Source organism: Oncorhynchus nerka, linkage group LG21 (assembly GCF_034236695.1).
Source record: "Oncorhynchus nerka isolate Pitt River linkage group LG21, Oner_Uvic_2.0, whole genome shotgun sequence".
NCBI classification, from domain to species: Eukaryota; Metazoa; Chordata; class Actinopteri; order Salmoniformes; family Salmonidae; genus Oncorhynchus; species Oncorhynchus nerka.
Genome location: NC_088416.1, coordinates 22979648 through 23001446, shown reverse-complemented (window position 1 = coordinate 23001446; position 21799 = coordinate 22979648). Strand labels below are relative to the sequence as shown.

General features: G+C 46.4%; 1 protein-coding gene across 1 annotated transcript; it reads right to left on the bottom strand.

Annotated features, from left to right (window-relative positions):
- Positions 1-13970: 13970 nt before the first annotated feature.
- LOC115103607 (proline-rich protein 29-like) lies at positions 13971-19238 on the bottom strand. Its single transcript, XM_029624450.2, has 6 exons — positions 19062-19238; positions 18521-18611; positions 17451-17572; positions 16488-16648; positions 16300-16370; positions 13971-15787 (listed from the first exon to the last, which is right to left on the bottom strand). The coding sequence occupies exons 1-6, from the start codon at positions 19140-19142 to the stop codon at positions 15756-15758; spliced, it is 558 nt and encodes a 185-aa protein (XP_029480310.1). The 5' UTR covers positions 19143-19238; the 3' UTR covers positions 13971-15755.
- Between the last annotated feature and the right edge of the window lie 2561 nt (positions 19239-21799).

Here is a 21799-nt window from a genome sequence, read left to right as displayed (position 1 = left end):
ATCTTGTGTGGCCACCAGCTGCATTAAGTACTGCAGTGCATCTCCTCCTCATGGACTGCACTGGATTTGCCAGTTCTTGTTGTGACATGTTACCCCACTCTTCCACCAAGGCACCTGCAAGTTCCCAGACATTTCTGGTGGGGAATGGCCCTAGCCCTCACCCTCCAATCCAACAGGTCCCAGATGTGCTCAATGGGATTGAGATCAGGGCTCTTCGCTGGCCATGGCAGAACACTGACATTCCTGTCTTGCAGGAAATCACACACAGAACGAGCAGTATGTCTGGTGGCATTGTCATGCTGGAGGGTCATGCCAGGATGAGCCTACAGGAAGGGTACCACATGAAGGAGGAGGATGTCTTCCCTGTAAACGCACAGCTTTGAGATTGCCTGCAATGACATGCTCAGTCCATGATCCTGTGACACACCGCCCCAGACCATGACGGACCCTCCACCTCCAAATCGTTCCCGCTCCAGAGCATAGGCCTCGGTGTAACACTCATTCCTTCGACGATAAACGCAAATCTGACCATCACCCCTGGTGAGACAAAACCGCGACTCATCAGTGAAGAGCACTTTTTTTCCAGTCCTGTCTGGTCCAGCGACGGTGGGTTTGTGCCCATAGGCGACGTTGTTGCCGGTGATGTCTGGTGAGGACCTGCCTTACAACAGGCCTACAAGCACTCAGTCCAGCCTCTCTCAGCCTATTGCGGGCAGTCTGAGCACTGATGGCGGGATTGTGTGTTCCTGTTGTAATTCGGGCAGTTGTTGTTGCCATCCTGTACCTGTCCCACAGGTGTGGTGTTCAGATGTACCGATCCTGTTGTTTCACGTGGTCTGCCACTGCGAGGACAATCAGCTGTCCATCCTGTCTCCCTGTAGCGCTGTCTTAGGCGTCTCACAGTATGGACATTGCAATTTATTGCTCTGGCAACATCTGCAGTCCTCATGCCTCCTTGCAGCATGCCCAAGGCACGTCCACGCTGGTTAGCAAGGACCCTGGGCATCTTTCTTTTGGTGTTTGTCAGAGTCAGTAGAAAGGCCTCTTTAGTGTCCTAAGTTTTCATAACTGTGACCTTAATTGCCTGTCTTAATGACCGTTCCACAGGTACATGTTCATTAATTGTTTATGGTTCATTGAACAAGCATGGGAAACAGTATTAAATCCTTTATAATGAAGAAGATCTGTGAAGTTATTTGGATATTTACGAATTATCTTTGAAAGACAGGGTACTGAAAAAAGCGACGTTTCTTTTTTTGCTGAGTTTCTAGCTACATGTTGAACTTCCATTCTCCCAGGCCAGGGGAACAATGTATGAATCTATGGTTGGATCACAATCAACCAATCATTGGCCAGTACAGAGAATTAAGTAAAACTACAGTCCATAATCCCTATCTTCATCCATGGCTAATTTAGGAAAGGACCATTTTAGCTAGCTAGCTAGGACAACGACAAAGCGAGATGCAACAATTATTGTTTTTTTCTGTCAATGACATTTGGTTTCTGATGTGATGTGACTGGTGTGAAGCCAAATCCAAACTGGCTTCCCTTGACACTTTTTTGGGGGGTGAGCCAGGACCATCTTCTTCTTTGGTATCATGGCATTTGCACATTTTGTTTGTGCATGCTGCCACCTACTGTGCGGTAGTGTCAATCACGTTCCATTTGTGATAATAAAATAAAAACGAAAAAATATTAAAAATTGCACCACCAACCAACCCTACACCTATAGTTGAAGTCGGAAGTTTACATACAATTAGGTTGGAGTCATTAAAACTGGTTTTTCAACCAATGCACAAATTTCTTGTTAACAAACTATAGTTTTGGCAAGTCAGTTAGGACATCTACCTTGTGCATGACACAAGTTATTTTTCCAACAATTGTTTACAGACAGATTATTTCACTTATAATTCACTGTATATCACAATTCCAGTGGTACCACGTTAATCTGTACAAACAATAGTATGCAACACCATGGGACCACACAGCCGTCATAACGCTCAGAAAGGAGACACATTCTGTCTCCTAGAGATGAACGTACTTTGGTGCGAAAAGTGCAAATCAATCCCAGAACAACAGCAAAGGACCTTGTGAAGATGCTGCAGGAAACAGGTACAAAAGTATCTATATTCACAGTAAAACAAGTCCTATATCGACATAACTTGAAAGGCTGCTAAGCAAGGAAGAAGCCACTGTTCCAAATCCGCCATAAAAAAAAGCCAGACTACGGTTTTCAACTGCACATGGGGACAAAGATCGTACTTTTTGGAGAAACGTCCTCTGGTCTGATGAAACAAAAATAGAACCGTTTGGCCATAATTATGTTATGTTTGGAGGAAAAAGCGTGAGGCTTGCAAGCCGAAGAACAGCATCATGTTGTGGGGTGCTTTGGTGCACTTCACAAAATAGATGGCTTCATGAGGGAGGAAATTATGTGGATATATTGAAGCACCATCTCAAGACATCAGTAGGAAGTTAAAGCTTGGTCGCAAATGGGTCTTCCAAATGGAAGCAAACTTCCAAAGTTGTGGAAAAATGGCTTAAGGACAACAAAGTCAAGGTATTGGAGTTGCCATCACAAAGCCCTGACCTCAATCCTATCGAAAATTTGTGGGCAGAACTGACAAAGCGTGTGCAAGCAAGGAGGCCTACAAATCTGACTCAGTTACACCAGCTCTGTCAGGAGGAATGGGCCAAAATTCATCCAAATTATTGTGGGAAACTTGTCGAAGGCTACCTGAAACATTTGACCCAAATTAAACAATTTAAAGTAACGCTACCAAATACTAATGGAGTGTGTTTAAACTTCTGACCCACTGGGAATGTGATGAAAGAAATAAACTCTGAAATAAATCATTATCTCTATTATTCTGACATTTCACTGTCTTAAAATAAAGTGGTGATCCTAACTGACCTAAGACAGGGAATTTGTACTAGGATTAAACGTCAGGAATTGTGAAAAACTGAGTTGAAATATATTTGGCTACGGTGTATGTAAACTTCCGACTTCAACTGTATACCACACTATTTCATACACATTAAATACCTCAGAACATCTTATATCTGCAGTAAAATCTCATACACCCAGGTACTTCTCTGCAGCTGCCACCTACACCCATTAAAAACCCACTGCCCCATTCACTACTTTGACCCTGTCTGCTCCTGCACCATGCCAATAGCCTGAGAGGATGGGACACCCCCACTGAACACACCCTGTAACTCTTCTGATGACAGAACGCTAAGAAGCCAGCCTTACTGAAGCATATATCACTCGTTGGTCTATCCCTCTATGCTGGCACAAATCTACTACTCACTGGGATCTCAGGATCCCTGACCCTTGACCCATCCTCCTCTACTTTCGTCACTGCCACAGCATGCTACACCTCCTCCACTGCTCTAACTCTGGCTACTTCAACCTGCCTCTCTCACACCAGACATTTTCAATCCCCAGCACTGATCTTGACCCAAGTTGCATGACTCAGAGCGCCTGCTCCCTCTGGTCAGAAGAAACACAAACAAATATCACAATCCACTACAGGTTACCTTCACTGATTTAATTGCACCCAACTCCTTTCTCACCCACCCTGTAACCACAAATGGATCCGCCAAAAGGCAAGGGTCCACTTTCTCCAAAAATGTCACTCCTACTGGACCAGATTCTTCTTTATTCATTGATGCCAGGCTCGGGTTCTGAGCTCTTCACCACACCTTCCACCTCAGTTAACTTGCCCTCATTCACTTCCATTTTATCTCCAGAACTCAGTCTGGCGCACGGGTCACTCTGTTTGACACCAATCTTCTTCGACACTCCATCTCATCTCCATGTTTATCGCCATCTTCCTCAGATTCAAATATAACCTCTGCTTTCCTCATACTCTTCAACGTCTTCGTCCTCTTACTCCACCTCCATTCCTCCTCAGAAACTCACCTTTCTGTCTCCCTCTTCCAAAAGTCCTGTTCTTGGTCCATGATTCCTCCTACAACAGTTTACAAATGTTTGCTAGTGCTGTCAACGTTGTCTCTGTTGCTCTACGCTGATGGGCTATTATTATTATTATTTTTCAATTTCAGGGGAGGCATTCAATGCTACGAGCGACAACCATGTCATACTCTTTTTGACCAGACAGCATCAGATAGATGGGCTACACGTACTGAGACAGAGGGGCGCTGTTTCGTTCACTCGGATGCGAATTGAAGGACATTTATGAAACACAGAGAGATGAAAGATAAAAGAAAATAACAAATTATTTTGTATCTTGTTTTGGGAAGCCTGGCTTCCCTTGGCATCCAAGAATACACGCCACTGCTACTCACTAATACATGCCTGTACGTACCCACTGCACACACACACACACACACACACACACACACACACACACACACACACACACACACACACACACACACACACACACACACACACACACACACGCACGCTCAAAGGCGTCATGCTCATAGGGGGCACAGTGGCCCCCTCAGATTTGTCCTGTTTGAAAAATATATACACTGCTCAAAAAAATAAAGGGAACACTTAAACAACACAATGTAACTCCAAGTCAATCACACATCTGTGAAATCAAACTGTCCACTTAGGAAGCAACACTGATTGACAATAAATTTCACATGCTGTTGTGCAAATGGAATAGACAACAGGTGGAAATTATAGGCAATTAGCAAGACACCCCCAATAAAGGAGTGGTTCTGCAGGTGATAACCACAGACCACTTCTCAGTTCCTATGCTTCCTGGCTGATGTTTTGGTCACTTTTGAATGCTGGCGGTGCTTTCACTCTAGTGGTAGCATGAGACGGAGTCTACAACCCACACAAGTGACTCAGGTAGTGCAGCTCATCCAGGATGGCACATCAATGCTTCCGGCGCCGACTGAGATGGCCGCCTCGCTTCGCGTTCCTAGGAAACTATGCAGTTTTTTGTTTTTTTTACGTGTTATTTCTTACATTAGTACCCCAGGTCATCTTAGGTTTCATTACATACAGTCGAGAAGAACTACTGAATATAAGATCAGCGTCAACTCACCATCAGTACGACCAAGAATATGTTTTCCGCGACGCGGATCCGGTGTTCTGCCTTACAAACAGGACAACGGAATGGATCGCATGCAGCGACCCAAGGAAACGACTCAGAAAAAGAGGGAAACGAGGCGGTGTTCTGGTCAGACTCCGAAAAAGGGCACATCGCGCACCACTCCCCAGCATTCTTCTTGCCAATGTCCAGTCTCTTGACAACAAGGTTGACGAAATCCGAGCAAGGGTAGCATTCCAGAGGGACATCAGAGACTGCAACGTTCTCTGCTTCACGGAAACATGGCTTACTGGGAAGACGCTATCCGATGCGGTGCAGCCAACGGGTTTCTCCACGCATCGCGCTGACAGAAACAAACATCTTTCTGGTAAGAAGAGTGGCGGGGGCGTATGCCTCATGACTAACGAGACATGGTGTGATGAAGGAAACATACAGGAACTCAAATCCTTCTGTTCACCTGATTTAGAATTCCTCACAATCAAATGTAGACCGCATTATCTTCCAAGAGAATTCTCTTCGATTATAATCACAGCCGTATATATCCCCCAAGCAGACACATCGATGGCTCTGAACGAACTTTATTTAACTCTTTGCAAACTGGAAACCATTTATCCGGAGGCTGCATTCATTGTAGCTGGGGATTTTAACAAAGCTAATCTGAAAACAAGACTCCCTACATTTTATCAGCATATCGATTGCGCAACCAGGGGTGGTAAAACCTTGGATCATTGTTACTCTAACTTCCGCGACGCATATAAGGCCCTGCCCCGCCCCCCTTTCGGAAAAGCTGACCACGACTCCATTTTGCTGATCCCTGCCTACAGGCAGAAACTAAAACAAGAGGCTCCCACGCTGAGGTCTGTCCAACGCTGGTCAGACCAAGCTGACTCCACACTCCAAGACTGCTTCCATCACGTGGACTGGGACATGTTTCGTATTGCGTCAGATGGAAATATTGACGAATACGCTGATTCGGTGTGCGAGTTCATTAGAACGTGCGTGGAAGATGTCGTTCCCATAGCAACGATAAAAACATTCCCAAACCAGAAACCGTGGATTGATGGCAGCATTCGCGTGAAACTGAAAGCGCGAACCACTGCTTTTAATCAGGGCAAGGTGTCTGGTAACATGTCAGAATATAAACAATGCAGCTATTCCCTCCGCAAGGCTATTAAACAAGCTAAGCGTCAGTACAGAGACAAAGTGGAATCTCAATTCAATGGCTCAGACACAAGAGGCATGTGGCAGGGTCTACAGTCAATCACGGACTACAAGAAGAAACCCAGCCCAGTCACGGACCAGGATGTCTTGCTCCCGGGCAGACTAAATAACTTTTTTGCCCGCTTTGAGGACAATACAGTGCCACTGACACGGCCTGCAACGAAAACATGCGGTCTCTCCTTCACTGCAGCCGAGGTGAGTAAGACATTTAAACGTGTTAACCCTCGCAAGGCTGCAGGCCCAGACGGCATCCCCAGCCGCGCCCTCAGAGCATGCGCAGACCAGCTGGCCGGTGTGTTTACGGACATATTCAATCAATCCCTATACCAGTCTGCTGTTCCCACATGCTTCAAGAGGGCCACCATTGTTCCTGTTCCCAAGAAAGCTAAGGTAACTGAGCTAAACGACTACCGCCCCGTAGCACTCACTTCCGTCATCATTTACATTTACATTTAAGTCATTTAGCAGACGCTCTTATCCAGAGCGACTTACAAATTGGTGCATTCACCTTAAGACATCCAGTGGAACAGCCACTTTACAATAGTGCATCTAAATCTTTTAAGGGGGGGTGAGAAGGATTACTTTATCCTATCCTAGGTATTCCTGAAAGAGGTGGGGTTTCAGGTGTCTCCGGAAGGTGGTGATTGACTCCGCTGTCCTGGCGTCGTGAGGGAGTTTGTTCCACCATTGGGGGCCAGAGCAGCGAACAGTTTTGACTGGGCTGCGCGGGAACTGTACTTCCTCAGTGGTAGGGAGGCGAGCAGGCCAGAGGTGGATGAACGCAGTGCCCTTGTTTGGGTGTAGGGCCTGATCAGAGCCTGGAGGTACTGAGGTGCCGTTCCCCTCACAGCTCCGTAGGCAAGCACCATGGTCTTGTAGCGGATGCGAGCTTCAACTGGAAGCCAGTGGAGAGAGCGGAGGAGCGGGGTGACGTGAGAGAACTTGGGAAGGTTGAACACCAGACGGGCTGCGGCGTTCTGGATGAGTTGTAGGGGTTTAATGGCACAGGCAGGGAGCCCAGCCAACAGCGAGTTGCAGTAATCCAGACGGGAGATGACAAGTGCCTGGATTAGGACCTGCGCCGCTTCCTGTGTGAGGCAGGGTCTTACTCTGCGGATGTTGTAGAGCATGAACCTACAAGAACGGGCCACCGCCTTGATGTTAGTTGAGAACGACAGGGTGTTGTCCAGGATCACGCCAAGGTTCTTAGCGCTCTGGGAGGAGGACACAATGGAGTTGTCAACCGTGATGGCGAGATCATGGAACGGGCAGTCCTTCCCCGGGAGGAAGAGCAGCTCCGTCTTGCCGAGGTTCAGCATGAAGTGCTTTGAGAGACTAGTCAAGGACCATATCACCTCCACCCTACCTGACACCCTAGACCCACTCCAATTTGCTTACCGCCCAAATAGGTCCACAGACGATGCAATCTCAACCACACTGCACACTGCCCTAACCCACCTGGACAAGAGGAATACCTACGTGAGAATGCTGTTCATCGACTACAGCTCGGCATTCAACACCATAGTACCCTCCAAGCTCGTCATCAAGCTCGAGACCCTGGGTCTCGACCCCGCCCTGTGCAACTGGGTACTGGACTTCCTGACGGGCCGCCCCCAGGTGGTGAGGGTAGGCAACAACATCTCCTCCCCGCTGATCCTCAACACGGGGCCCCACAAGGGTGCGTTCTGAGCCCTCTCCTGTACTCCCTGTTCACCCACGACTGCGTGGCCACGCACGCCTCCAACTCAATCATCAAGTTTGCGGACGACACAACAGTGGTAGGCTTGATTACCAACAACGACGAGACGGCCTACAGGGAGGAGGTGAGGGCCCTCGGAGTGTGGCGTCAGGAAAATAACCTCACACTCAACGTCAACAAAACTAAGGAGATGATTGTGGACTTCAGGAAACAGCAGAGGGAACACCCCCCTATCCACATCGATGGATCAGTAGTGGAGAGGGTAGCAAGTTTCAAGTTCCTCGGCATACACATCACAGACAAACTGAATTGGTCCACTCACACTGACAGCGTCGTGAAGAAGGCGCAGCAGCGCCTCTTCAACCTCAGGAGGCTGAAGAAATTCGGCTTGTCACCAAAAGCACTCACAAACTTCTACAGATGCACAATCGAGAGCATCCTGGCGGGCTGTATCACCGCCTGGTACGGCAACTGCTCCGCCCTCAACCGTAAGGCTCTCCAGAGGGTAGTGAGGTCTGCACAACGCATCACCGGGGCAAACTACCTGCCCTCCAGGACACCTACACCACCCGATGTTACAGGAAGGCCATAAAGATCATCAAGGACATCAACCACCCGAACCACTGCCTGTTCACCCCGCTATCATCCAGAAGGCGAGGTCAGTACAGGTGCATCAAAGCTGGGACCGAGAGACTGAAAAACAGCTTCTATCTCAAGGCCATCAGACTGTTAAACAGCCACCACTAACATTGAGTGGCTGCTGCCAACACACTGTCATTGACACTGACCCAACTCCAGCCACTTTAATAATGGGAATTGATGGGAAATGATGTAAATATATCACTAGCCACTTTAAACAATGCTACCTTATATAATGTTACTTACCCTACATTATTCATCTCATATGCATACGTATATACTGTACTCTAGATCATCGACTGCATCCTTATGTCACTAGCCACTTTAACTATGCCACTTTGTCTTTGTCTACATACTCATCTCATATGTATATACTGTACTCGATACCATCTACTGTATGCTGCTCTGTACCATCACTCATTCATATATCCTTATGTACATATTCCTTATCCCCTTACACTGTGTATAAGACAGTAGTTTTGGAATTGTTAGTTAGATTACTTGTTGGTTATCACTGCATTGTCGGAACTAGAAGCACAAGCATTTCGCTACACTCGCATTAACATCTGCTAACCATGTGTATGTGACAAATACAATTTGATTTGATTTGATTTGATTTGAATGCGAGCTGTGGCAAGAAGGTTTGCTGTGTCTGTCAGCGGAGCATGGAGGCGCTACCAGGAGACAGGCCAGTACATCAGGAGACGTGGAGGAGGCCGTAGGAGGGCAACAACCCAGCAGCAGGACCGCTACCTCCACCTTTGTGCAAGGAGGAGCAGGAGGAGCACTGCCAGAGCCCTGCAAAATGACCTCCAGCAGGCCACAAATGTGTATGTGTCTGCTCAAACGGTCAGAAACAGGCTCCATGAGGGTGGTATGAGTGCCCGACGTCCACAGGTGGGGGTTGTGCTTACAGCCCAACACCGTGCAGGACGTTTGGCATTTGCCAGAGAACACCAAGATTGGCAAATTCGCCACTGGCACCCTGTGCTCTTCACAGATGAAAGCAGGTTCACACTGAGCACATGTGACAGACGTGACAGTCTGGAGACGCCGTGGAGAACGTTATGCTGCCTGCAACATCCTCCAGCATGACCGGTTTGGCGGTGGGTCAGTCATAGTGTGGGGTGGCATTTCTTTGGGGAGCCGCACAGCCATGTGCTCACCAGAGGTAGCCTGACTGCCATGAAGTACCGAGATGAGATCCTCAGACCCCTTGTGAGACCATATGCTGGTGCGGTTGGCCCTGGGTTCCTTCTAATGCAAGACAATGCTAGACCTCATGTGGCTGGAGTGTGTCAGCAGTTCCTGCAAGAGGAAGGCATTGATGCTATGGACTGGCCCGCCCGTTCCCCAGACCTGAATCCAATTGAGCACATCTGGGACATCATGTCTCGCTCCATCCACCAACGCCACGTTGCACCACAGACTTTTCAGGAGTTGGCGGATGCTTTAGTCCAGGTCTGGGAGGAGATCCCTCAGGAGACCATCCGCCACCTCATCAGGAGCATGCCCAGGCGTTGTAGGGAGGTCATACAGGCACGTGGAGGCCACACACACTACTGAGCCTCATTTTGACTTGTTTTAAGGACATTACATCAAAGTTGGATCAGCCTGTAGTGTGGTTTTCCACTTTAATTTTGAGTGTGACTCCAAATCCAGACCTCCATGGGTTGATAAATTAGATTTCCATTGATCATTTTTGTGTGATTTTGTTGTCAGCACATTCAACTATGTAAAGAAAAAAGTATTTAATAAGAATATTTCATTCATTCAGATCTAGGATGTGTTATTTTAGTGTTCCCTTTATTTTTTTGAGCAGTGTAATTGTTGTTCATTTTGTTGTTGTCTCTTTGTAATACTACTAGCCACCTAGCAACTTTATGAAGTTTGCTTTAGCCCAGATAGGTTCCTAATCTCCCATCCTCTTAACTAGCTACCAAGAAGTCAATTCAGGCTATCAATCTTAGCTGGCATGCCTGCTGGGTTGGAGCGAGCGGTCGCATTCGCACTTCGGCCTGCAGGTAGTATAACTTTTCATTACATTTCATTACATTTCACTATAGCACAACGGTTTGATTTGTCTAATCTTAGCAATTTCTTCTTAGCTAGCTACATAGCCGTCTTTGTATCAAAGATAATTGCGTAATTATCGTATTTCGTCGTCCTAACGTAGTCTACACTGCTATCTGCCCAGCAGCTAGCCAGCTAGCCAGCTAGCTAACGTCCACCGTCTACCGAATAGCAGCACTGTAAAAACTATTACACTCAACTGAACGACTTGATTAGTGTAGTGTTAGCTAGCTACATAGTTGTCTTTGCTGTCTTCGTATCCAAGATAATTGTGTAGTTTAGAGTGTGTAGTCTTAGAGTGATTATCTTAATTTACCGAGGTTAGCTAGCCAGCTATTTGTCGTCCTTAACGTAGGAGACACTGCTAGCTAGCCAACAGCTAGCCAACGTCTACCGAACAGAACTTCCTCACTCAACAACCCGGTCGCATTCCGCTTCGCTCCACAGGTAGTATCACATTTTCATTTCATTTCATTACAGTACAACGGTTTGATTTGTTTGATCGTAGCTAGCTACATAGCTAGCTACATAGCCGTCTTGGTATCAAAGATAATTGTGTAGTCTAGAGCGATTTTCTAGGTTAGCTAGCCAGCTATTGTCGTTCTTTTAACGCAACGTAACGTAATCAACACTGCTAGCTAGCCAGCTAGCCCCCGAATAGCAGCACTGTAGAAACTATCACACTCAACGGAACGACTTGATTAGTGTAGTGTCAACAACGCAGCCACTGCCAGCTAGCCTACAAAGTCAACAACGCAGCCACTGCCAGCTAGCCTACTTCAGCAGTACTGTATCATTTTAATCATTTTAGTCAATAAGATTCTTGCTACGTAAGCTTAACTTTCTGAACATTCGAGACGTGTAGTCCACTTGTCATTCCAATCTCCTTTGCATTAGCGTAGCCTCTTCTGTAGCCTGTCAACTATGTGTCTGTCTATCCCTGTTCTCTCCTCTCTGCACAGACCATACAAACGCTCCACACCGCGTGGCCGCGGCCACCCTAATCTGGTGGTCCCAGCGCGCACGACCCACGTGGAGTTCCAGGTCTCCGGTAGCCTCTGGAACTGCCGATCTGCGGCCAACAAGGCAGAGTTCATCTCAGCCTATGCCTCCCTCCAGTCCCTCGACTTCTTGGCACTGACGGAAACATGGATCACCACAGATAACACTGCTACTCCTACTGCTCTCTCTTCATCCGCCCACGTGTTCTCGCACACCCCGAGAGCTTCTGGTCAGCGGGGTGGTGGCACCGGGATCCTCATCTCTCCCAAGTGGTCATTCTCTCTTTCTCCCCTTACCCATCTGTCTATCGCCTCCTTTGAATTCCATGCTGTCACAGTTACCAGCCCTTTCAAGCTTAACATCCTTATCATTTATCGCCCTCCAGGTTCCCTCGGAGAGTTCATCAATGAACTTGATGCCTTGATAAGCTCCTTTCCTGAGGACGGCTCACCTCTCACAGTTCTGGGCGACTTTAACCTCCCCACGTCTACCTTTGACTCATTCCTCTCTGCCTCTTTCTTTCCACTCCTCTCCTCTTTTGACCTCACCCTCTCACCTTCCCTCCCTACTCACAAGGCAGGCAATACGCTCGACCTCATCTTTACTAGATGCTGTTCTTCCACTAACCTCATTGCAACTCCCCTCCAAGTCTCCGACCACTACCTTGTATCCTTTTCCCTCTCGCTCTCATCCAACACTTCCCACACTGCCCCTACTCGGATGGTATCGCGCCGTCCCAACCTTCGCTCTCTCTCCCCCGCTACTCTCTCCTCTTCCATCCTATCATCTCTTCCCTCTGCTCAAACCTTCTCCAACCTATCTCCTGATTCTGCCTCCTCAACCCTCCTCTCCTCCCTTTCTGCATCCTTTTACTCTCTATGACTCTCTCCGAGTTGGGCATCTCCGGCGCGGCCCACGCTTGGATTGCGTCCTACCTGACAGGTCGCTCCTACCAGGTGGCGTGGCGAGAATCCGTCTCCTCACCACGTGCTCTCACCACTGGTGTCCCCCAGGGCTCTGTTCCAGGCCCTCTCCTATTCTCGCTATACACCAAGTCACTTGGCTCTGTCATAACCTCACATGGTCTCTCCTATCATTGCTATGCAGATGACACACAATTAATCTTCTCCTTTCCCCCTTCTGATGACCAGGTGGCGAATCGCATCTCTGCATGTCTGGCAGACATATCAGTGTGGATGACGGATCACCACCTCAAGCTGAACCTCGGCAAGACGGAGCTGCTCTTCCTCCCGGGGAAGGACTGCCCGTTCCATGATCTCGCCATCACGGTTGACAACTCCACTGTGTCCTCCTCCCAGAGCGCTAAGAACCTTGGCGTGATCCTGGACAACACCCTGTCGTTCTCAACTAACATCAAGGCGGTGGCCCGTTCCTGTAGGTTCATGCTCTACAACATCCGCAGAGTACGACCCTGCCTCACACAGGAAGCGGCGCAGGTCCTAATCCAGGCACTTGTCATCTCCCGTCTGGATTACTGCAACTCGCTGTTGGCTGGGCTCCCTGCCTGTGCCATTAAACCCCTACAACTCATCCAGAACGCCGCAGCCCGTCTGGTGTTCAACCTTCCCAAGTTCTCTCACGTCACCCCGCTCCTCCGCTCTCTCCACTGGCTTCCAGTTGAAGCTCGCATCCGCTACAAGACCATGGTGCTTGCCTATGGAGCTGTGAGGGGAACGGCACCTCAGTACCTCCAGGCTCTGATCAGGCCCTACACCCAAACAAGGGCACTGCGTTCATCCACCTCTGGCCTGCTCGCCTCCCTACCACTGAGGAAGTACAGTTCCCGCTCAGCCCAGTCAAAACTGTTCGCTGCTCTGGCCCCCCAATGGTGGAACAAACTCCCTCATGACGCCAGGACAGCGGAGTCAATCACCACCTTCCGGAGACACCTGAAACCCCACCTCTTTAAGGAATACCTAGGAACCTAGGATAGGATAAAGTAATCCTTCTCACCCCCCCCCCCCCTTAAAAGATTTAGATGCACTATTGTAAAGTGGCTGTTCCACTGGATGTCATAAGGTGAACGCACCAATTTGTAAGTCGCTCTGGATAAGAGCGTCTGCTAAATGACTTAAATGTAAATGTAAATGTAAGATTGGTCAACTTTAGAAAAGCAAGCAATAACAAAATGTACTGAATAATTCACATTCCTTTCCATCTTTTTCCCAGATTTTATCAGAGATGCAGAGAACCATATTTAGTTTCTTAAAAAAAATAACAACTCGTCTGGAGGATACAGACAGCTCAAGGAATATGCTTAGATATGCAATAAAATATGCATATTTTTCACATACACTAAATATACAGAAGTATGTGAACACCCCTTCAAATTAGTGGATTCTGCTATTTCAGCCACACCTGTTGCTGATAGGTGTATAAAATCAAGTACACAGCCATGCAAACTCCATAGACAAACATTGGCAGTAGAATGCCACCTTTCCAACAAGTCAATATGCAAATGTCAGCCCTGCTGGAGCTGCCCTGGTCAATTGTAAGTGCTGTTATTGGGAAGTGGAATTATCTAGGAGCAACCACAGCTCAGCCGCAAGGCTACACAAGCTCACAGAAAGGGACCATTGAGTGCTGAAGCGTGTAGCGCGTAGAAATTGTCTGTCCTCAGTTGCAACACTCACTGTTGAGATCCAAACTGCCTCTGGAAGCAACGTCAGGACAAGAACTGTTCGTTGAGAGCTTCATGAAATTGGTTTCCATGGCCGAGCAGCTGCAGACAAGCCTAAGATCACTATACACAATGCCAAGCGTCCGCTGGAGTGGTGCAAAGCTCGCCGCCATTCCTGTTTCAGCATGACAAAGCGAGGTCCATACAGAAATGATTTGTCGAGATCGGTGTGGAAGAAGTTGACTGGCCTGCACAGAGCCCTGACCTCAACCCAATTGAACACCTTTGGGATGAATTGGAACGCTGACTGTGAGCCAGGCCTAATCGCCCAACATCAGTGCCCGACCTCACTAATGCTCTTGTGGCTGAATGGAAGCAAGTTCCTGCAGCAATGTTCCAACATCTAGTGGAAAGCCTTCCCAGAGGAGTGGAGGCTGTTATAGAAGCAAAGGGGAGACCAACTTCATATTAATGCCCATGATTTTGGGATGAGCTGTTCGACAAGCAGATGTCCACATACTTTTGGTCATGTAGTGTATATATGAACTTGCCAGAAACTCACTGAAATAACAAGTGACATGCTGATAGACATGAATATAAACAAGCAGCTTGACATTTATTGTCATGAATCTTGCCCTGTAGGCAAAACTGAGAAATTTCCGCAAGATGGGCCAGTTGCAAAGTCAAAATTGTCTAAATCGCAAACATGTATGAATACAAAAATGTGCTTTCTGGTCTTATTTTAAGGTTAAGCATTAGGGTTAGCAGTGTGGTTAATGTTAGGTTTAAAAACGGATTTTATGACTTTCTGTCTGTGTTAGCTTGTGACCTCTCTGCAGAGCTGCCTCCAGATCAAGATTCATGACAATAAATGTCAACCTGCTAAAAACTAACTCAGTCATAGAAAAGCGCCCTCTGACTTTGTCATTACAAAGATGATGCTGCACCCTGCTGGGTATTTTGTGTAATGCATGTAAAAATAAGGCCAAAACGACTATAATATATGTCATTTAGCAGGCATATATCCAAAGCAACTTATGGTCATACATTTTATGTATGGTTGGTGTCGGGATTCAAACCCACAACCCTAGTGTTAGAAGTGCCATGCTCAACCAACTGAGCTACAGTACAAGTCTGGAAGTGAGCTTAAAAACATTGAACAACGCTGAACAATGATGATCTTGGCCTTTTCTTTACTTGAAATAACAAATCTAAAAAGACACACATTAAAACATGGAGAAAAAAAAACAGAACTATGGTGAGCATTATACGATTTCTGCAAGATTCAAAAACATGATATTATGAATAACTATTATAAAGAACAAAACTGCATTGCCTCTGAAATGTAGTTCTGTTTACTGTGACACGTTTAGAATGATTCCATCTTGTAAAAACAAGGCTAACGATGAATGGATGATGTAGATTTCTGCTCTTGTTGTCACTGTCTTCTCTCCGCAGCATCATAGTAATCTACACATTCGCAAGACAAAGAGAGACATGGAATGCATCTGATGAACACATTCCTCACAAGTGTTTAGTATAATCAGCCTCGTTATAATCCACAGTATCGCAATCAGCAGCACTGTCAGCACCCTCATCAGCGTCATTATGATCCTCCACCAACCAGCATCACAGAGCTCTCACATCATCTAACAGAGGGTGCTAATTGGGATGTTAGATCCATAGAATTAGGAATTAGTAGTAGTAATTTAATAAGATATATATGGTTAGATCCTACATGTTAGAAGACCGTTACACAGCCCCTTACGTTCCCAATAAGGCCTTTGAGACTTCCCATCCCCCCAGCTCAATGTTCTGTATGTACAGTACCACAGATTATTGAGTCATTCTATTTCTATGGTAACTCCCTCCCAATGTTTTATCTGCTGTTCTGCTATGGACACCCATGTGTTCACGCTACTGCCGCAATATGTGTTCTACAGACATATAGCAGATATGTACAGAGTGTTCCAGTTTTGTACCTGTTGCTGGAGGGACGTCAGCCCCCACGGTCCTGGTAGCGCTGGGTGGGGGAGGAGGTGGGACCGCCCTCCTGGATGACATCACACATGCGTATCATTGTTATCGCCGGCCCACATTGTGTCACAACATCAGTCTATGTAAGTGTGGATAAGGTAGGTGTTATGAATGGGGTTGTGTTATGAATCACCTGGTGGTGTCTCTGTGTGGTGAGGGTGCTAGCTCTAGGGGTTCAGGGGTGTTGCGGTAGACCAGGCTAGGGTGAGGCAGGGGTGGAGGCAACCAGGTTGGGTAGGGCAGGTAGGCCGGGGTAGGCTGGTAATGGTAGTGGTACACCTCTGGATCCTCCTCCTGCAGTATTTAACCTTTATTTAACTAGGCAAGTCAGTCAAGAACAAATTATTATTTACAATGACGTCCTAGCCCTGGCAAACCCTCCCCTAACCCCAGACGATACTGAGCCAATTGTGTGCTGCCCTATGGGACTCCCGATCACGGTCGGTTGTGATACAGTCCGGGATCAAACCAGAGTCTGTAGTGACGCCTCTATTACTGAGATGCGCCACTCAGGAGCTGTAAAAAAAAAAATCACTGGGGGCCAGCTGGCCTGGAAGGGAGGATAAAAACAGCCTATTCAGACACAACGTGTGTCAAATGGCACCCTATTCTCTATTAATTATTTTTTTAAATAGTGCACTATATAGGGAATAGGGTGACATTTGGGGCACATCCTCACTCTCCACTTCATTGGGTTGGATGACCAACTGCTTATGGAGCCTCAACACAACCACTAAACAGACAAGGAACAGTGTGACCCAAAACAGACTCCAAAAATAACTTTTAGGAGCATTAGCTAATGTGAGGAGCCAATCTGACCTCGGTCTGTTTCCTTTTCTAGATTGTCATATCAGGTTAGGTATGTATATATCAGGTTAGGTATGTATATACCAGGTTAGGTATGTATATATCAGGTTAGGTATGTATATATCAGGTTAGGTATGTCTCTACCTACTGAAACACATGTTTTCAGATGATTCATGTAAGATGAGTGTGCTGCACACGGACAGGCTGGATGATAAGTTGGCACATGTGACGAACAGTAAATGTACCTCAGTGGTGGAGAGTGGGGCCGGGAATAGCCAAATGACTGTACCTCAGAGGTAGACGGATGGTGGAACTGGGAATGGCCAAATGAGCTGAGGGCTGACATGGTCATGTTGTTCATGATGACCTGGTGCATCTGAGCATTTTGGATCATCATCAGCTCCACCAGGTCTGGAGAATAGCAGAGAGCAACATTACACACACACACACACACACACACACACACACACACACACACACACACACACACACACACACACACACACGGAAGCTAACTTCTTCTATATGCCTGTTGTGCTGTCCTTTATCCTTTATGTGACAATCAACCTGTTTCAACCCGCATGGTGTCCAATCACGAGTTCTAAATCAAATCTGACATCCTGAATGTTCTATCCTCTCCCTTCCTCAATTTCTGTCTGATATCCTTCCAGCAATATGAAAATACATATTTTTCCCCCTGGCTGCTTGTCAGGGTGCTCTGGCGACAGCCTGATGCAACATTTAGCAAAACGACACTATATTATACAAATCTGTCAAAATGAGAGGAATCCAAACTACTCATTGAATAATATCAGAAAGAATGCCACTACTGAAATGAACCTCAATATAAGTGAGTTGAAAGTAAGAAGAGCAGAAAGGTCAGCCAGAAGGATGTCAGTCAGAGCAAACAATCACTGCCCTGGCCTGAGCGACCAACAGACAGACAATCACTGCCCTGGTCTGAGCGACCAACAGACAGACAATCACTGCCCTGGCCTGAGGGACCAACAGACAGACAATCACTGCCCTGGCCTGAGCGACCAACAGACAGACAATCACTGCCCTGGCCTGAGCGACCAACAGACAGACAATGAGGCTAGAGGGGGAGAAGGAGTGCCATAAAGAGCCTTGACCGCCATTATAGATGGTTGAGCTCTGGCCCTTAGGTCCAGCTGGCACCTGAAGTGACATTCACAGTTTCACGGACACACACACACACACACAGAGAGAGAACGAGTGAGGTGAGAAAATACACTGTATAATATTGCAGGCATGTGTTGGAGGCAGAAACCCATGTCAGGCAAGCTGAGAGATGTGGGCTCTGTCTGAAAAGTTATCTTGACAGCCTGCCATACGCACCCTGCTTAACGTGTCCTGGCCGGATGGAGGGAGTGGGAGATGACACAGCAGCAGGGAGCTGCTGGAGGATGGTTGTGGGCTGCTGGGAAGCCTGGGACGGAGACATGAGACTTTAATGAGGCTCGCTGACTGGAGGCATATAGCCAGGGAGAATATCTATCTCCCATATCTAATACTGCCATGGATGAACTACTGTTAAGAGGCAGGCAATATCAGCCCACTCTCTCAACATAGTTAACAGTAGCAATGCGTGATAAAACATCCAATTAAAACTACAAGGTAGTGAGCCGGAGATATGCATCAAGAAGATATGACTCATCAAGCTATTACAACAAAACTCAAATCACAGCTGTTGGAAGCTAAAGATGCCTCCCTTAATGATGCTGCAAATGAAGTCAATGGCATATAGAGAGCCAACTTTCTCTGTAAATGAGCGTGGGTGTTAAATATCACATAGAATTACAGTCTCTATGATATGCCAAGTAAACAGGTCAACTGTATTTTTTTGCTATTGAAAAAAATCCCTGTTGGCCACACTTACAGGCTGTTGAATTATCTGCACATTCTGTGCGTCCTGGTTCCACTGCTGAAACTGTGGGTCAGTATCATCTGTCCCTGCCATTGAGTTTCATATGTCGGTAAAAGAAAATTGAGCTGTAAACAGTGACTGAAGATAAACCTTGTTTTGATCCAACCCAGGCTTGGAGTATACACTCACCAGTTGGGTTGCCAAGGTTTCAAAGCGCAAACAACAAGTGCGAGAAATGTGCGCAGGTTGTTGCGCACACATAGGCTTGTGCGTCACTTACTGTAATGATTATGCTGCTATGGGATATTTAAACTAGGACTAATTAGTCACTCTCTCTATCACATCTATTTTCTTAGCATTTAGGCCTGTATGATATAATCAAGTTCTAAACGTTTCTAAAAGAGAAAATGAGGTGGTCACACTTGAATTGATTTTGACAGCTGTGGCACAAAAGTAGCCTTCTTCCATGTAGCGAAGTGAGTGAATTCACAAAAGTAGGCTATAATTGGGATTTCCCGCCCCTAGACAATAAGCTTGGAAAATCCATATGGTCGCATGCATCAATGTTGACGGGAGGGGCAGGGAACAGGTGGGCCGCCGCTACGTAGGTCTCTCACTCTAAATTGAGTGGGCTAACTTACGGACACCTGGGATAAGCCTGGGCCAGCTCTCTTTCACTTCATAGATCACTAATTACAGCTTTCATTTGACGAGTTTTTCGCTCTGACTCTCGCTATCTCCGTTCTCCTCCTCAGTGATTCTCTCTTCTTTCCTTCTCCTACATGCTGTCACTGTCTCCCACGCGGATCCCATCCGCCCCCCACCGCAGCATTTCAAACGGTGTAATTAATCAATGTGTGCGCCATCTCGGAATGATCGCCTCTATTTTTAAAAAGCCCTTTCACCAGGGCCATTTCTAGCATTTTCGGGGCCCTAAGTGAGATGTATTTGTCCCCACCACGTCGGGGACAAAACATTTGAGTGCCCCCACTCTTGGAAGAGGATAGTAAAAAATCGCAGCTTTAAAGTGAATGTTCTGCAATTCCAAAATAATGTGCCATGGGGCATAGAGACATTTCTTGCAGTTCTACACATTTTGTCATGGGATGGAGATAAAATGTTTCAGTTTTAAAGCTAATTCCTATAATTCCGAGTGAAAGTGAAAGTAATATAATCAACGGGGGCCCCTGGAGGTCAGGGCCGCTGGACACCAGGATTGGGCTCAATTCGAATTGAAGGCAGTCAATTCAGGAAGTGATTTGAATAAAAAATAATCGAAAACAAATTTGAAATAAATAGCTTCTACTTTTCAGTTTATTGAGAAGTTGTTGAAACATTTAAAAATGTTATATTATTCAATTGTGATTTTAGTTTACTTCCTAAATTGACTGCTGGGCATTTACCTTGAGATTTGGCCATGATTACTACAATGTTTACATGACTAGAAACGTACCTAGCAATCTATAAAATGTTAGCTGACTTGGGCTAATTGAGTGACTGTCAACGACTGACAGAGGAAACTGCTGATGGGTCTTTCTATAAACTGGGGAACCAGTTAGCATTTCTCTCTCTGTTTGGAGCTGTTACAAAGTCATTAATAATAATAATATGTTTTTTTTCTTCCAAGTGACCACATTAAGATATAAAGGGGGAACATAGATACATTCAATATAATGAATGAGTTGAAACCCTTTCTCATGCTTGGAGTCTTTACAGATTTGGCAAAAATCGTATTGATATTGGTGTCGGACTCTTCTTTTTAAAAGGAGGTCACAGAAGTGCACTGTAATTTCGTATCTCCCTATCTCATGGTGTGAAAACAGTTTTTATGGGCACACATGTTCAAAATAATGCATGTGATTGCAAAATCTAATGCTTCAAACAGAAATAGTAGCTTTAATATGATTAATAAAACTAAAATAGATACTGTAATTTAGTGAGGTTCTTTAATGATTATGCATAATAGTTGTTTGATGTGCTTTTACAGCCTGGTCTCATAGACTAGACAAAACATAGTGAATGTAAATCCGGGACACTCAAATTAGTATGATACACTACATGGCCAAAAGTATGTGGACATCCCTTCAAATTAGTGGATTCTGCTATTTCAGTCAAACCCGTTGCTGACTAGTGTATACAATCGATGCAATTGTAACCGCAAGTGCTGTAAGTGCTGTTAACGATAAGTCCTGTTATTGTGAAGTGGAAACGTAAAGGCATAACAATGGCTCAGCCGCTAAGTGCTAGGCCACACAAGCTCTCAGAACGGGACTGGCGAGTGCTGAAGCAGGTAGAGCGTAAAAATCGTCTGTCCTTGTTTGCAACACTCACTACCAAGTTCCAAACTTCCTCTGGAGCAACGTCAGCACAAGAACTGTTTATCGGGAGCTTCATGAAATGGGTTTCCGTAGCCGAGCAGCCGCAACACAAGCCTAAGATCAATTTGGCGCAATAACAAACGTTGGCTGAAGCAGTGTAAAGCTCACCGCCATTGGGCTCTGGAGCAGTGGAAACACGTTCTCTGGAGTGATGAATCACGCTCCACCATCTGTTAGTCCAACAGACAAATTGGGGTTTGGCGGATGCCAGGTGAACACTACCTTCCCCAATGCATAGTGCCAACTTTAAAGTTTGGTGGAGGAGGAATAATGGTCTGGGGCTGTTTGTCATGGTTTGGGCTAGGCTCCTTAGTTATAGTGAAGGGAAATCTTAACGCTACAGCATACAATGACACTCTAGACGATTCTGTG

Bases quoted from the DNA above. Each gene is read 5' to 3' on its own strand.
- LOC115103607 (XM_029624450.2), bottom strand. From the start codon at position 19,142: ATGGCAGGGACAGATGATACTGACCCACAGTTTCAGCAGTGGAACCAG. The intron at 16,649-17,450 runs GTACAGTCATTT...TAAATACTGCAG, and splicing joins ACCATCCGTCTACCTCTGAG to GAGGAGGATCCAGAGGTGTA. The intron at 15,788-16,299 runs GTACAAAACTGG...GCGAATGTGTAG, and splicing joins TGACGTCCCTCCAGCAACAG to ATTACTATGATGCTGCGGAG.